This window comes from Furipterus horrens, unplaced genomic scaffold (assembly GCF_987537825.1).
Source record: "Furipterus horrens unplaced genomic scaffold, mFurHor1.1.pri manual_scaffold_1, whole genome shotgun sequence".
NCBI classification, from domain to species: domain Eukaryota; kingdom Metazoa; phylum Chordata; class Mammalia; order Chiroptera; family Furipteridae; genus Furipterus; species Furipterus horrens.
This window is the reverse complement of record NW_028327171.1, coordinates 37,655,815-37,671,591: the sequence shown is the minus strand read 5'-3', so window position 1 is coordinate 37,671,591 and position 15,777 is coordinate 37,655,815. Positions and strand designations below refer to the sequence as shown.

The window sequence follows — 15,777 nt, the reverse complement described above, 5'->3', positions numbered from 1 at the left end:
ATGTTGAACAGACAGTAGGTAAACAACACACAGACCACTGAATTGTAATGCTGGAAATATTAAATAAACTGTGTTTTTTGATACCCTCTACTAGAGTAAAACCACTGAAACGACTGACTTTCATTTCTAGAATTCAAAATGAAGAAAAACAAACAGAAAAACAACAAACAGGATTATAACACAGAGAGAGAGACATAGACACAAAGCTTTTAATAAGGATGGACTTCAGGAAATAGGGTATAAGGAAAATTAAGTCTAAGTCAAGATCAAAGAAATATCTTGGACTTTAATTAATGAGTAGTCCATAGATCAGCCAAGCAGTTATCTGGAGACTGTACTAAAATTAAACTCAACTCTGTTACCAACAGAATTTCAGAAGGTAAGTTATTAAAGAAAATATATGGAAAGAATTTATAACTCCTATTACTGTTTCTGGTCTTTGAGATATAACACAATCTTAATGCTTAGATATTGGGACAGGATTTTCTTTTTCATTTTTCAACATTGACCAAGTAGAATACTTCTTAAAGATATCAAGCTAAAAGGAAGAAAAAAGAAGAGAGAGAGAAAGAACTCATGGGCACATGGGCATGGACAACAATATAGTAATTATGGGGGTGGGGTTGTAGGAGTAGGTAGAGGTGGAAGAGGGTATGGGGGAATAAATGAATAAATGGTAATGGAAAAAATACAATAAAGTAATGCATATATATATATATGTGCATATATATATGCGCATATATATATATATATATATATATATATATACACATTTCTCTCCCTGTTGGTTGTTCAAAGAATAACTTTCTGATTACCTCTTAGTTTTGAGCTTCAACTTATGTAGATGATTGATTAGTAATTTTAGGCTAAGTACATTTAGATTATTACTGATCACTGGTGTTAAAATTATGACCAGTTACTATAAATATCAGTTTTTACGCTTTATTTATCTGAGTCCCTAACTGATATGATTCAGTTACTTCTACTTCACTGCTGAGAATAGAATTGTGTTATATGTCCATTAGAATTCTAAAATTATATGGTTCTAGATGACATTTCCTTGAATTATATAGCAATGTAGTTGAAACACTTGGAGCAAGTTGGTGAAAGCAGTTACAATGAAGTTTTTGATATTTTAGACATTAATCTTTGACATATTTGTGAAATTATCAAAAAAATTGAAAGAATAAGTTAAACTTTTGTTATCCTAATATCTTAATTAGAATTTCAAACCTTTTGAGTCAATGGATTTCTTGCTATTTTGAATTGCAGAAAAGATATGACAGAATTGACAGAAGCATTTAAGGAGAAAAAAAAAACATATATTTTTAAACAAACCTATCACAGTAAGGGATTATACAGATTTTAAAAATACATTTTAATTAGGTAAATTAAAATTAATGTATGATCCAGGATAAGAGTCACCAAAGAAAAGTAGTCATGTTAACAAAACCAGTTATTCACTCATCAAATATATACTGGGAGCCTACTGAGTATGAAAGTCAGGTTGAGGATCCTAAACGAACACATTTCTCAATCCTGACTGAGGTGGGGGCAGCAATATTAAAGGCAGCAATACAAGGTGCTGAAAGAACAGTAACATGAGGTCACAAGGTTTAGGTAGGTAGCTACGTAGTCCAATTGAGATTTGGTTATCAAAGTTCAGCTGCATTAGAATTACTTGGAGAGTCTGTTAAAACACAGACTGGTTGGGCCCTTCCCTCTGAGTTCCCTTATCAATCCGGAGTGGAGCTTGAGATTTTACATTTCCTTACCAACAATCTGTGAGTTATAGATATAGGTATAGGTATAGATATTTCACCTGTTTTTGTTTTGAAGAAAATAAGGCCCAGAAAAGATAATTAATAGGCCAAGTGAAGTTAAAGGCTTGCTTTTGATAAAAGAATAATAAGACATTGTTTTTTGTGTAATAAGAGCAAAGGTTACTTTTAAGATTTTACTCTTTGTTCTGATTCTATGATAATCATAACTATTTAGATATGCAATGAGACTTACTGTGCAGAACTACCTTATAGGAAGTTCCTGTATCTTGTTTGGGCAATCCACTTAGATCATGTTTTATGGAAAACTAAGTACATCAGCATTGTTGTTTAAAAAACACCTATTTGAATCTATACAAAAATTATGGTATTCTTCTAAGCAATCAAAGGGAGGGAACTGCTGAAACATGCCACCATGAATCAACATCGCAGATATTATTCTAAGCAAAACACCTGCACAGAATACACACATTTTGCATGCTTCTATTTTTATTATGTTCTAAATTTCTGTACCATGGGAAAAGTGAGACTGGTGACTCACTAGGGCTAGTGACGAGGAATGACTCTGAAGGGACTAGAAACTTTCAAAGTTGATAAAAATGTTTTTTAGCTTAATAGGCATGGAGATTACATGCGTGTAGTGTTTCATCAGTTAAGTTGTATGCATTTCAGTATATGTAAATTTTATCTGGAATAATAGCAAGGGTGCTGTATAGGCAAACCATTCCCTGGTAGAATGTATACAGTTTATTCATCTGAATGAGGCATGCAGAGAGTTTATTATAATATTCTTTTACTTTGCATATATTAAAAACAAACAAAACACCTCTTGGATTTTTGTCATTGTATACTACTTCTTTAAAACTTAAGCACCCTTAGGTTAATTAACAAAACAAAGTTCTTAAAACTGCAAAAATAGTTAGTTTTATATTAATTCCTCAAATAATTATTTACCTGATAGTTTTTAAAGGGGTTAAGTCAGATACCACTGTTCACTCTGAACAAATTATTTGAAGTTTTTATTTGTAATTCACAGCCTGCCTTCTCCTTCTTTCTTCCTCCCCAATTATGAGAAGGATAGCATTACTTTTTTTTAACACGAATAAAACCATAAGATACAGAAATTTAAAACAATTTCAATAAGAAGAGATAAATAAAATGGGGGGGGCAGGCTGCGTGGAGTGGGAAAAGGGGTGAAATTGGGACAACTGTAATAGCGTAAACAATTTTTTTTAAAGGAACAGGAGTATAAATCACTGCAGTTAATCAGAGATTCTTAGCATCTAGGAGAAAAAGGGAAATACAATGGGTTGTATCTTTTCCTCTCCCATGCATTATATAGACATTGACATGTTCAAAAGAGATCCTCTCCCCTCTTCACTCTGGCATTATATTTGTAAAAGAAGTGTTCATGTGAGTCTTCTATAAGTACATGAGCAATATAGTAGATAATGCCATTCATTTAACTGATATTTTGTCATTTAATCTAAATGCTCTGACATATCGGCAGCCGTCCGTCTCGAGAGACGATGGCGTAGCTTCTTGAGAGTCTATCTGCACCGCCGAGAATGGCTGTGCAGTCCGACTCGGGAGTGACAATCCCTGCCGCACTTGGTACAGGTGAAGGCAGATGGCTGTTGTTGCTGCTGTTGACGCTGCTTCCGCCTCGATCTTTTCTGGACCGCCTCCTCGTTGCGCGCAGCCTCCGCACGTGACGTACCTTGCCTGACCGCGAGCCTCCAGGCTAGGCGGTCGTCTGCTTGAACTTCCCATGTGTTGAGATTGATGGAGCATTGTGTCATGTCCTTTTTGCAGATGTCTTTGAACCGCAGTTTTGGGCGCCCTGTCATCCTCTGGCCTTCTGCTAGCTCGCCGTAGAGGAGGTCTTTGGGAATATGGCCTGCATCCATTCTTTTGACATGGCCGAGCCACCTGAGGCGTCTCTCACTAAGAACTGCATGCAAACTGCTCATGTTGGCTCACTTCAGCACCTCGGTGTTGGGAACCTTATCCTGCCAGACGACATGCAGGACGCGTCGCAGGCACCTCATGTGGAAGCTGTTGAGTTTCCTTTCGTGCCTTGCGTAGGTGGTCCACGTCTCGCTGCCATAGAGGAGAGTGCTGAGTACGCAGGCTTGGTAGATGCGCAGTCTGGTTTTCTCAGTGAGGCTGGAATTGTTCCACACTCGCCGGTTCAGTTTGGCCATAACTGTGGCTGCCCTGGCGATTCTCCAGTTGACCTCCAAGTCAACTGACAGAGAGCTCGAGATGGTGGACCCGAGGTAAGTGAAGTCGTTGACAACCTCCAGGGTGTACCCGTCGATGGTGATGCATGGGGGAGTCCCCGTGCCTTGAGCCATAACGTTCGTCTTCGTCAGGCTGATGGCTAGTCCGAACTCCTTGCATGCGTGGGAAGCTCTGACATATATTCTGCCCTAAATTAGGCATTTCATCTTTGTTTAAGAATAAAGGCAGCAACAAAAACTACTCATATCATAAAAATATTTCTTTAAAAAGTATTTTAAATGAATACTGAAAACAGTAAAATTATCACTTGGAAAACACCACAATAATAATTATAATAAACAAGAACCATTGATGGATGCTAACATTTAGGTAGGGAAGTATGAAAAGAAAGAGGATGTTGACATGGTCATACAATATCTCTCTAGAAGACATTCATTAATTGCAAAAGAAAAAAAAATAATCATTATACAATGGAGAAAACTGTCAGCACCATAACCAAGGGATTAAAATTAGCATCATGAGACATGAGACATATCCACAATATGGACATTCTCCCATGATACACTGAAGAGGGCACACCTTCCCTTCTACAGTATTCCTGCCAGAAATACATGGCCACAATATAATCAATACAAACTACTGGGCAAGCTCAACTGAGGGAAGTTCTACAAAATCAGCTGAAAGGGTCAAGGTAATAAAAGAAAAACTTCCAGATCAGAGAAGATTAAGAAAACAAGGAAATTAAATGCAGTATGAAATTCTGGATTGGATATTGCAGCAGAAAAAAACAAAACAAAATATTGTGAGAGAGTTGAGAAAATTTGAAAAATGTCTATAATTAGTTAATAGCATTGTATCAATGTTAATTTTATGACTTTGATAATTTTACTATATTATGTAAAATGTTAATATTAGAAGATGCTGGGATAAATGTATATAAATCAACAATATTTACAACTTTTTGAGTAGAAGTTATTTAAAAAGAAAAGAAAAAAGACATACTGAGATTGCTCAAGATTGGCCAACATTTTTACCAGATATGATTGAATTCTACATCTATGAAATGGCCTGGGTTAAAATATTGTAAAGAGTAAATGTTGACCATTGGGAAACTTGCCAACTTAAGCAGAGTATTCATAAGCTATCTACTTTTCAGTAGCATTGCAGCCCACTGATTTGTCACAAAGATTTAGCTTGCTAAGCATTCCGATTCAAGGAAGTTAGAACATTTGCAAATAAGAGAACTGGACTGATATTTTTTTAATGCTGCCCCCAAATTATAGATAATCACTTTCTAATTTTAATTTCAAAATTGTAATAATGGGACAATAGACTATACAAAGCACAGATAAGCAATGTCCCAGATAAAAATTTTTACATGGATTACAAAGCAGTAATCAGTATATTCCGACCCTTAAATCACAATTATATCTCATAACTCAATTAACTCCTTTCTTGGATAAAGTTATTGATTAATTGATAAAGTTAGAACAGCTGGACTTGAGAAAGATAATTAGTAAAGTCTTTTGTGATATTTTGTGGAGAAAAGGGAAACTTGGCAGAACACACAAATAATTGCATGACTTTTTTTGTTAGTTTAATTACTGATTGAAATGTCATGGCTAATGGGTTAGTATCACCTTGGAAGAAGGACCAAGGTGCATTTTCCTAGCCAAGTCCATATAAACGTAAAATTTGTCAATGACGCATTGGACAGAAATTCAATGATGCAGTGAGCACTTGCCAAAATCACAGTTATCTTCGCTGTGCCACATGACCCCCACTATTATGAACATAGCTTACAGGGAAAGAGAAAGAAGTTTGACACAAAAATAGCCATCTCTGTGCTGCCAGAGACTGGCCAAACCAATGAGGTCCTATCTCATAGGGAGCCACACGATCTGATCGCACTAGCGCCACGTTTTTCCTGCATCATTTCTCATAATGTTTTTCATCTAACTTGACTATGTGTACCCTGAGACTCTGGACTTAGAGCTATTACAGCTCCCCCAAAGCAGCAGATATTTCATGCTTTTATGTCTTTGTACATCTTTTCTACATACATGGCATGCCCTCAATCAATAATGTATAAAATATTTGTTCTTTGTTCATGATGCTGTAATTTTATTAAGACAGAAAATTTATTGTAGACTTTCTAAAATAATTATTCCAACAACTGAGTAATCTGTAATTTAAGAAGATAAATTTACTTTTTAAAGCATGGAGTGGTAAGGACTTCTTTACTTTACTATTCTTGTTTAGTTTACATATAATGTACTTATAAATTGCAACCTTGCAAGGCTCACAAGAATAATGAATATTATCAATGAACTTACCAACACTTGGATAACCAGGTGTAGAAGGGTCTCCTCCTGGATTCAGTGACACCATGAAGGCATCATAGCTAAGATTTGCAGTCTTTGGTAAGTCACAAGGATCAATATATAGAAGGACACCTCCAAATCCAGCATTTTCCAATAAGGAAAGCTAAAATAGAAGAATAAAATATTAAAAACATTACCATATACATTAAAATTTCATATATTGCCAGTTCATGAATTTGACTGATTCCATTTTCTGGGTTTTATTTTCCTTTTAAAATAAACAGACACTTCAGATTTCCCATTATCAAGCCCAGCAAGAGAGTTATTCTACTGGCCTCTCCCCTTTGTTCTCTATCTCAATAATGTTTAAGCGGTTGTCCTATAATGACTATATTTTATTTCACTTGACTGAACATGGATTTTCTTGCTCTCTCCTTTTTAATTGACCAATTAGATCTGGAGTTTTCAAAGCCATGAAATTAGTAGATATCAACCACAGACAAGGTTCTATTGCAAAAGGAGAGCTGCTGTGACCATTATATCATGTCTTTCCTAGAGCAGAAGTCACTGGAGTATTCTGGCATATTTCCTTCAGGGCTTAGTCTGTCATATCAGTTGTTAAAAATACTTTCACACTGGCCAATAGCCACTGTCTTGAACGTCCTGAAGGTCCCTACTATATACTCTGGTCTTTGCTCAGGATGCCCCACCTAGATCTCGCAGATATAACAAATGAGGGGTATACACATAAGAGAGTGAGAGGCCTCTTTCTCAATGGTCAGTCCCTACTCCATCTCTGTCTTTAAATATTTTGAGAATAGCTCCTGCTTACTTTATTTGAGAAATATTTAATATAAGAATTCCTCTCTGTTTTTTCATAAACATACAATAAATATATATGATGGGACGGATGAACTTGAAGGTATTTAATGTTCTCTTTGTTTTAACCTGTTAAATTATTTAGGTGGGGTAAAGAGTATATTGATTTTAGTGAAACTTAGGATGCACTTGTATCTACAACACAATTGTAACTACATAAAGGAAATAATGTATAGATACATAGAAAAATAAAAACTGATACTTGATCTAAGTATGCCACATTAAGGTCTTTTTTTTCAACTCCTTTAAAAATGTTTTGTACTTTTCAACTTTTGGTGTAATAAAAAAGTATGCATCATTTTTATTTTTTAAGTCCTCACCCACGGATATACTTATTGATTTTAGAGAAATAGGAATAGAGAGAGAGAGACAGAAAGAGAGAAAAAGAGACAGAGAGAGAGATGAATGTGAGAGAAACATGAATCAGTTGCCTCCCATATGTGCCCCAACCGGGGTTCAAACCCACAACCCAGGTATGTGCTCTGACTGCAGCTTGAACCCACAACCTTTTGGTGTATGGGAGGATGCTCCATCCAACTAAGTCACCTGGCCAGGGCTGTATTATTTTTAATAATAAGAAAAAGAAAACAAACATTGAAAACTTAAGCAAAATGTAATAGTCTTCTGTGTGCCTTCTATAACAGATAACTCTCATCAGATTTCTGTCATTTTTCCCTCCATCAGTGTTTTAATGGGGGGCGGGAGATTTTGAGAAAGAGAAAGAACAAGAAAAGAAAGCAAAGGATATGTGAATGCAGGGACAGACTGAAGAATGATTCTCCAGTGCTCACACTGAAGTCTTTAGACAAGGCTTTAATGTCTAAATGTTTAAATTACTAGTTTTAAAACAATGACCAATGGAATGCTTTTGAATGTTCTGCTCACTATAGAAGAATATATTAAAAAAATAGGAAAATTTACTTTTTTAAAATTACTGAAGTAATTCATGATAATTGTAAAGGAAAAAGAGACAGGGTTGAATATTAGCATGTTAGAGTTTCTAGACCTTCTCAGGGCTTATGCTCATACATACTCAAACATTTACAAAGTAAGAACACACATCATAAATACTATTCTACATTTCTTTTTATAATTAACATTGTATACCAACCATTTGTCCATGTTGATATGTACACTTTTATATAACTTTAATAGCTGTATAGTAGGCATATATGTAAATAATACAAATAATAGTATAAAGAGAGTTCATCAAATGTTATTTAACCAATCTCTGACTATTGCTAATACAAATTGTTCTGATTTTTTAAAATGTTATACTATACCAAACTTCCTTATAGCTATATAATTGCAGAAATATTTATTTTAATGAAACGTATTTCCATAGGTAAAACTTCCTGTTGAAGTATTTCTGTTTTGGTGATTTTTGATAAACTAAATTTCCTCCAGAAAATCTATAACAAGTTATACCCTTACCAGCCATATATGTAAGTACTTGTTCCCCCTCATATCAATCACACTATTATTGAGTGTATGAATGAATGAAGGACTGAAGGAATGAAGGTATGAGTATATGGGTACAAGTGTATTATAAGAATGTTATTTTGCCCTGAAATTCATACTCACTGACTGAAAAACTTATGCAATGCATTTTCTTGTGGCATCATATATGTATATTCTTTTAGAATGTGAATGCAAGTCTTAAGCCATCTTGTCTCTGGAAAGAAAAAAAATGCAGCTAAATGTGTTATGTTGCTTCTTTATACTTCTCAAAGATATATAATTAAAACATATTTATTTTTATTTACTTTTATGTTTTATGTAAGAGGAAAGTGTGGTGGAGACTAGCCCACTGGGATTTGAACATGTGAATGGGTTTTGTTGATAGAGTCTTGGAGATAATGTCTTTGCCAACTTCAAGGCAGCTAATCCCGTATTTCTTATTGTAAACCATATTACTACATCTCTCCCTGTGTATAGTATATAAAACTAGTTCCTACCATTTTCCAAATAATCACTTCTGAAATAAATGGTACTATATATTTTTGGAGAGGGCACCACTGTTGAACAGGTATTAATGAAACTGAAAGCTACCTGGAAATGACTCAATAGTAGTACTTTGGTACTTGCAAAAGTTCCAACATAGGTTTACACTCCCAATTCCTTGGGCAGACAGCATGTAGGCACTGGGTGGCTGCATGGTGTTCACATACTCAGGAAAAAAAAAAGACATTAAAAATAAGATCAAACTAGGAAAGGAAAAGAGAAAGAGCCTGCTCCAGTTCCTGTAACTTAAGTTGTCTCATTGATTTCTATTCTTACTTTCCAACCAAAACATCTTTTCTCTTCCAGAAGGGGTACGCTATTATTGTCATTTAGACAATCTCCTCCTTCACATAATTCATCAAGGAAATATCAATAAAATTCCACAGCTAGGTTTAAATCCATTCACCAATGCTCCTAAAGTTTTCAGTTTACCCATTTGAACCTATGGAACATCAGCCCCGCCTTCCCTTTTTATTCTCACTGGTTACAATGCTGGGATCCTTGAACTACCACCTACAATCAAGAACCAGAGGAGAAAGCTTGTGTTTTCCTCTGTCATTTAGCTTCTTCAAAACATTAGTCCAGCACTAGGCTCATTTCTCTGGTCTCCATAGCTAGAAGTGTTTCCTGAGTCTGCACGTGAAAAAAAAAAAAAAAGCAAATATAACATAAGAAGACCTTAGTTTTATAGATAAAATTAAGGTCTATTGTTATGGCTGAATTTTGTCGCCCTAAGGTGTATATATTTAAATCATAAACCACAGCACATATCAGGATGGACTATATTTGGAAATAGGGCCTTTAAAATGGTAACTAAGGTTAACTGATGTCATATGGGTGGGCTTTATTCCAGTATGACTGGTGTCGTTATAATAGAAAGATATTAGAGATAAGTGTGCATGCGCGCACGTGCGCGCGCACACACGCGCGCGCACATACACACACACACACACACACACACACACACAAGCATGCAAGGACACAGCAAGAAGGTGGCAGTCAGCAAGCCCAAAACAAAGGCCTTAGAAGGAATCAAACCGGTGGACACCTTGATCTTAAATTTTCAGGCTCCAGAACTGTAAAAAAAACGAACTTCTGTTTAAGCCACCCAGGGTGTAGTATTTTGTTATGGCATCCCTAGCAGACTAATACTTTCACATTAAGTAAATATTTGACAGACTTCATATAAAGATTCAGAAAATTAATTTGGATTAGAATCTAGGTCTTCTGAGTCATCTTTAAGTCAAATCATCATATACTAATTGTACATCTACAATGAGAGAGACATTGTCTCAAAAGTTATTTGTTAATTTTTATTTAGTGCATTAGATATGTCATTGTGATTTAGGAAGGTTAAGAGCTTGATTCAGGGTCAAATTTACTAAGTGATAATGCCAGGGATCAAACTAGAGTTTTCAGAATTCAAGTCTGGCAGTCCTTTCATGAAAGCACACCTTCTCTTTCAATTACACAGCTATTCTTTACAAAGAAAAGTAAGCTGGTCAAAGGGTGAATTTATAAAACATCAGATGTTTCTTGCTGTGATCTTCCTGAGAAGACACTGAAATAAATACTGTGTGAATTGTATGTCTGTTTATTTAGATTGCTAAGATGACCTAGATTTTCACTAAATACTGTTACGGGAGTTAATATGTATTAAAAGAAGAGATTGTGTACATTTTAGATTAAAGATTCAGAAAAAACAAAAATAACAGAAAAATAAAAATGAACTTTAAAAATATAAATTTAACATTTCAGAGAACATTCATATTCATTTAAGTAGCTATGTTATATATGAAAATTAAAATATCAGGCATAATATGTGATCCTGTCTTAAACAGATATGTTGACCTGAGAGCTCAAATTTTATATTTTCTTTCTTTTTGTACTTGTTTTTTCTATTAATAGTCCTATTGTTTGGGCCTTTTATTATGCATTTTATTGTTAGGATGCCATTAAAGAGGTCTATAGATTCCAGTTTAGTTTTGTTATGTTTCATAAATAAACTCACCTTACTTTGTTAGTTAAAAAAAGACTACTTTGTGAGAAATATTCACTGTAATCCGACTGAGTATATTCAAGGCATAATCACAGCATTCTTTTTGATTTCACTAAACATCTTTACTTGGATTTTAAATTGCTTTACTTAATGTATCCAAAGTTACTTAAATAATTCTAGTAAGATTATGATTATTAAGAAGTAATGACCTTCTGCTTTTGTTAAAAAAAGAAAAGTATTCAAAAGGTTAAGCCTATTGCCACATTTCTAAAAAGTATCCTCAACTTTTATTATTATAATACAGAAGGGAGGGAGGGAAGGAAGGACAGAAGGAGAAAGGGAGGGAGAAGAGATTGAGGGAGGGAGGAAGGGAAGATCTCTTATTTTATAAGGTCTTATATATATTTATACATAAATATAAATATAAATATATATAAATATATATATATTTATATATATATATATATTTCCACTTTAAACTAACTTATTGTGGCCTGTGGAATTATTCTGTTTTTACAAATGAAGTAATCATGACTAAAGATAACTAGACAAAGACTGCATAGTTAGTTAACAGATTTTAGAAGAGATAAATATGTCCTCATAAATTATTTTTCTGTGCTTTTCCCATTAAATCACAACTGTTTCTAAATAAAATAAAAATTGTGATTTTTCAGATTTCTTTTTTTAGTTCATATTATTTGACAACCCTCATAATGTTTTATGCATGGAAGAAACCTACTCTTTAAAAGAAATCTTTTAAAAATATATGATGTTATTTTTCCAACTGTAGTTTCAAAATATTGAGAATACTTTATTTCTTTGCTCCTATTTTTCCTGTTTATGGTGGCTCACTCTATGTAATACAGATCCATTATTCTAGGATGTAGGTTGAGAATTTAATGATAGGGTGGGTACCAGAAAGTGTTAATCTAAATTCTTTTATTTTCAGGGAGCTTGTGATAAAAAACACAGTGGCCTGGTTTCTTTTCGTCTGTCAAGGTGGTCCGTGAATGGAAAACATTAAAATGTGTCTGTCTTTAACAATTTCTCTAACATTTCATTACTTACAGTCAATATTGGGGGATATACAATTTGTATTAGTAAATACATTGCTAATATTACCAATTACTTGCATTTCTCTTTCCATTTGTAGATATTCTGTTCATTGTAAACCAAACAAATCATGTTAATAAGGAACAGAAAACAATATGAGTACCATACATATTTAGAAATTAAGTCAAAAAGACATAAGCTTCTGATTTTAATTTTATTTATTTATTTATTTATTTATTTATTAATTTTGTGCTTATATATGAGAGCGGAAGAGACAGTCGGTGGAGAGTGAGAACATGGCTTCACATAACCACATGCATTCATCTCTGGGATTATGTGATTTTCTAGTTGAATAAACAAGGTAAAAGAAAAAGCATAGAGTTATTTACATCATTTAGTTTTAAAAAAAATCACTAGTTTAAAAATTTAAATATATGCTACCAAGATTTTTAACTAAGAGCATATTTAACTAAAGCTATAATGTATGGGGAGAAACCCATGGAAAATAAATAATAGGACAAAATATCTCTCAAGGTATCTCCAAAATTACCTATTGTTTAGTTTTATTGACATTTGCTGATTTTTATATGTGTTAGTAAGAATTGTTATTTAATATTGCTATTTCTACTGACTCTAAGTTGCTTCTATATCTGAAATATTCAACAGAGCTCCCAATCTTCTTGCTCATAAATAGGAAAATAAAACATTGGTGACTAGATGTATATTTGATGTTCAATGTTTTCTAATTTTTATAGCATTATGAATCATGATATAAATATTTAAAATTAAGTCAAGATTTAGAATTTTTCTTTTTTAACTGAAATTTTTATATGTAGCTGTTCGGCAAGGTGTGTCATATGAAGGGGATATAGGAGAGGAAATTAAATTGATATTAACATGAGAAAGCATATGTCAAATAACCTTTAAAATTACACCTTAGATAAACTTCAAATCTTGCACCACTTGCAAGTGTTATATGATGTTTAAATCTGTTGAAAATACATCTAAATATATCTAATTATTTTTATATAGCTTGGCTTGCAAACAACATGGGCTAAGAGTAAGAGGTCTTGAACTGGATCAGCTAATGCCAAGGGATGCTGGGCATGCCATTGAAAAGCTGGACAGTTCAGTTTTCTCATAAACAGAGAGGGCATTTGCCCTACAAGTGACACAAAATGACTAGCATGTTCAAAGGAGGTAATATGTCTGAAAGATTTTGAGGAGAGTAAATGCTAAATACTGTGTGAGGTGTTTTGTTTTCTGTGGTGACAATGAGAAAGAAGAAAAGGAAGAGAAACACGTTAATAATTGAGGGAATGTAAATTTTTAGAAATTTATCTGGGGTAGAGAGTGGCAACAGGAGAGAAAAACAAAACCTACTTATCCTGAAAAAATGTTTCTTGACATAAAAATGATGAAATTTCATAGAGTTACTTCTAAAAGTAAATATTCATATAACCTAAAGTACTCTTTCATTGTTATTCACATATTACCAGACTCCATTTGCTTTTGTTAGACTGGAGGAATCACAGATAAAAAAAATCCTAAAACCCACCAAGTCATAATTTTTTTGCCAACCTGCATTAGGGTTTTAAAATTTTTATAATCCCATTACTTAAAATATTATCTTTACATCTTTTAAATTCGAATAACGATTATTCCATTTTTCTTTCCAATACAGGCAACATTATTTTTGTTACCTTATTATTGATTTTTCTTCATTAAGTAAATCAATCTATTCACTGAGACATGATTTCTAAACCCCTCCTGAAATTAATTCCTTCAATGATATAAAACCTGAGATTTTACCAGGCACAGGATCAGTAACCAGGCAATGCTTAAGGATGACACATACCTACGTGGTCATAAGTCATTTTTAGGTTCGTTTTTTAGGGAACTAATGCAAACATCTGGCAGAGAATTCAATAAAAATAACAATAACTTCCAAGTTATCCTTCCTAATGTCACTAATTAGAAAGATTTATAGTGGCCAAACAAAAGTCGCGGTGCATGTATCTTGTTCGCCTGTGTTTACAGGTCATCTTTGCAATTCTGTCTGGTAGAATGTGACAGTCTTTTTTACAGTACAAACATGTCCGATGTCACAGGGTTTCCACTTCCTTGCGCCAGAAAGGTTTTTGCTTTTCTTGAGAATCAGTATTCCCTTCTGTTGAAAAAAAAATCTGTACATTTTCATTCAATATTTTTACATAATTTTAAATAGATAAGGTAGCAAAGGTTCATTCTGACTCTCAGTTACCTTTTGAACACTATATTAACTGTTAAATCAACTTGCTACATTTTCCATTAAAAATGTCTAGGAATATAGTTTAAAGTATTAGTTCAGTGAACTGTATCCAAGTGACTGAGCCATCCACTGCAAAGTTCCCTCATTCCTTTCTCTCCCTTCTTCCACTGTATTAAGACAAGACACTGGGCAGAGAACACATGCAGTTTAATGCTTGAATGAACAGAAATGAAGAGAAATTCTACATTGGATGCACAGTTCTCAACTAGCTTCCATGTGATGAACAGCAATACTGTCCCAATGAACAAACACAAAATAGAAACAGGGATGAAACACTGAAAGAGAAAAAATATGAGCACAACTGATCTGATGTTTCATGGCTTCTTTCAACATGGGTTCATCACAATGGAAAATGCATTTTTTTTTCTCTCATAAGAGAATGATTTCTTATCTCGAAATGTCTATCCCATACAACTACACCCATACTTTATTAAAGAAAGGATATTTAAGGAGAAATTATTTTAAGCAAACAATTCTGCCTCTCCTAGGCATTCCTAAAAATTTTATAAGCTATTGTGCACATCAAAGGGGAGGAAATAATTACTTTGTTTTCTTGTTTAATTGAATACGTTTTTCTCATGTTGTGATAACAGGTTTATTTGAAAGTGAAAGTAATTTGTTATAGAATGGCAGCTTTTATAAATGAAAATTTCTGCAAGAGAACATTGTGAAATGTTTAAATATTAACCAGACATATTGCTCACTCTCTGCACTAAATTTTAGAAACTTAATACAAATTAAGTACATACTTTATTGCTGGATCTTGCTTACCAGAGCTAAGAAATCCACAATGTTCAATTCTAATTAAAAATGAAATTGAACTACAATTCCCTTGAAAACAAAGGCTGATCAGATTCAATAAGCTTTACTTAATTTATTTCAGAACCAAATAATTGAGTTACTCATAGACAAAGAAAAATATGCTTACAGTGGTAAAGAAATACATGCTTTGAAGTCTTTTGCAATTCTATTGTTTCACAGCTATTTTAATATTTACAGTTGATTACATATCCCATATATATGTTTCAAGATATTCAAGAGTCCAAGAATATACCAAATACATTTTACCTCTATCATTAATAACTTCTATATGTATGCTTACTAGTACTGCACCATCAATTACATACTTGAACTTAATTTTAATATATATATATATATATATAAATTATTATTTATTAT

General features: G+C 33.5%; 1 protein-coding gene across 1 annotated transcript in view; it reads right to left on the bottom strand.

Moving 5' to 3' along the window:
- Nucleotides 1–15,777, bottom strand: part of NAALADL2 (N-acetylated alpha-linked acidic dipeptidase like 2) — a 669,716-nt gene that overhangs the window by 454,337 nt on the left and 199,602 nt on the right. Inside the window, exon 4 of the mRNA XM_090276711.1 lies at nucleotides 6,365–6,515. Coding sequence (XP_090132837.1) covers nucleotides 6,365–6,515 — 151 coding nt within the window. The remainder of the gene's footprint in view (nucleotides 1–6,364; nucleotides 6,516–15,777) is intronic.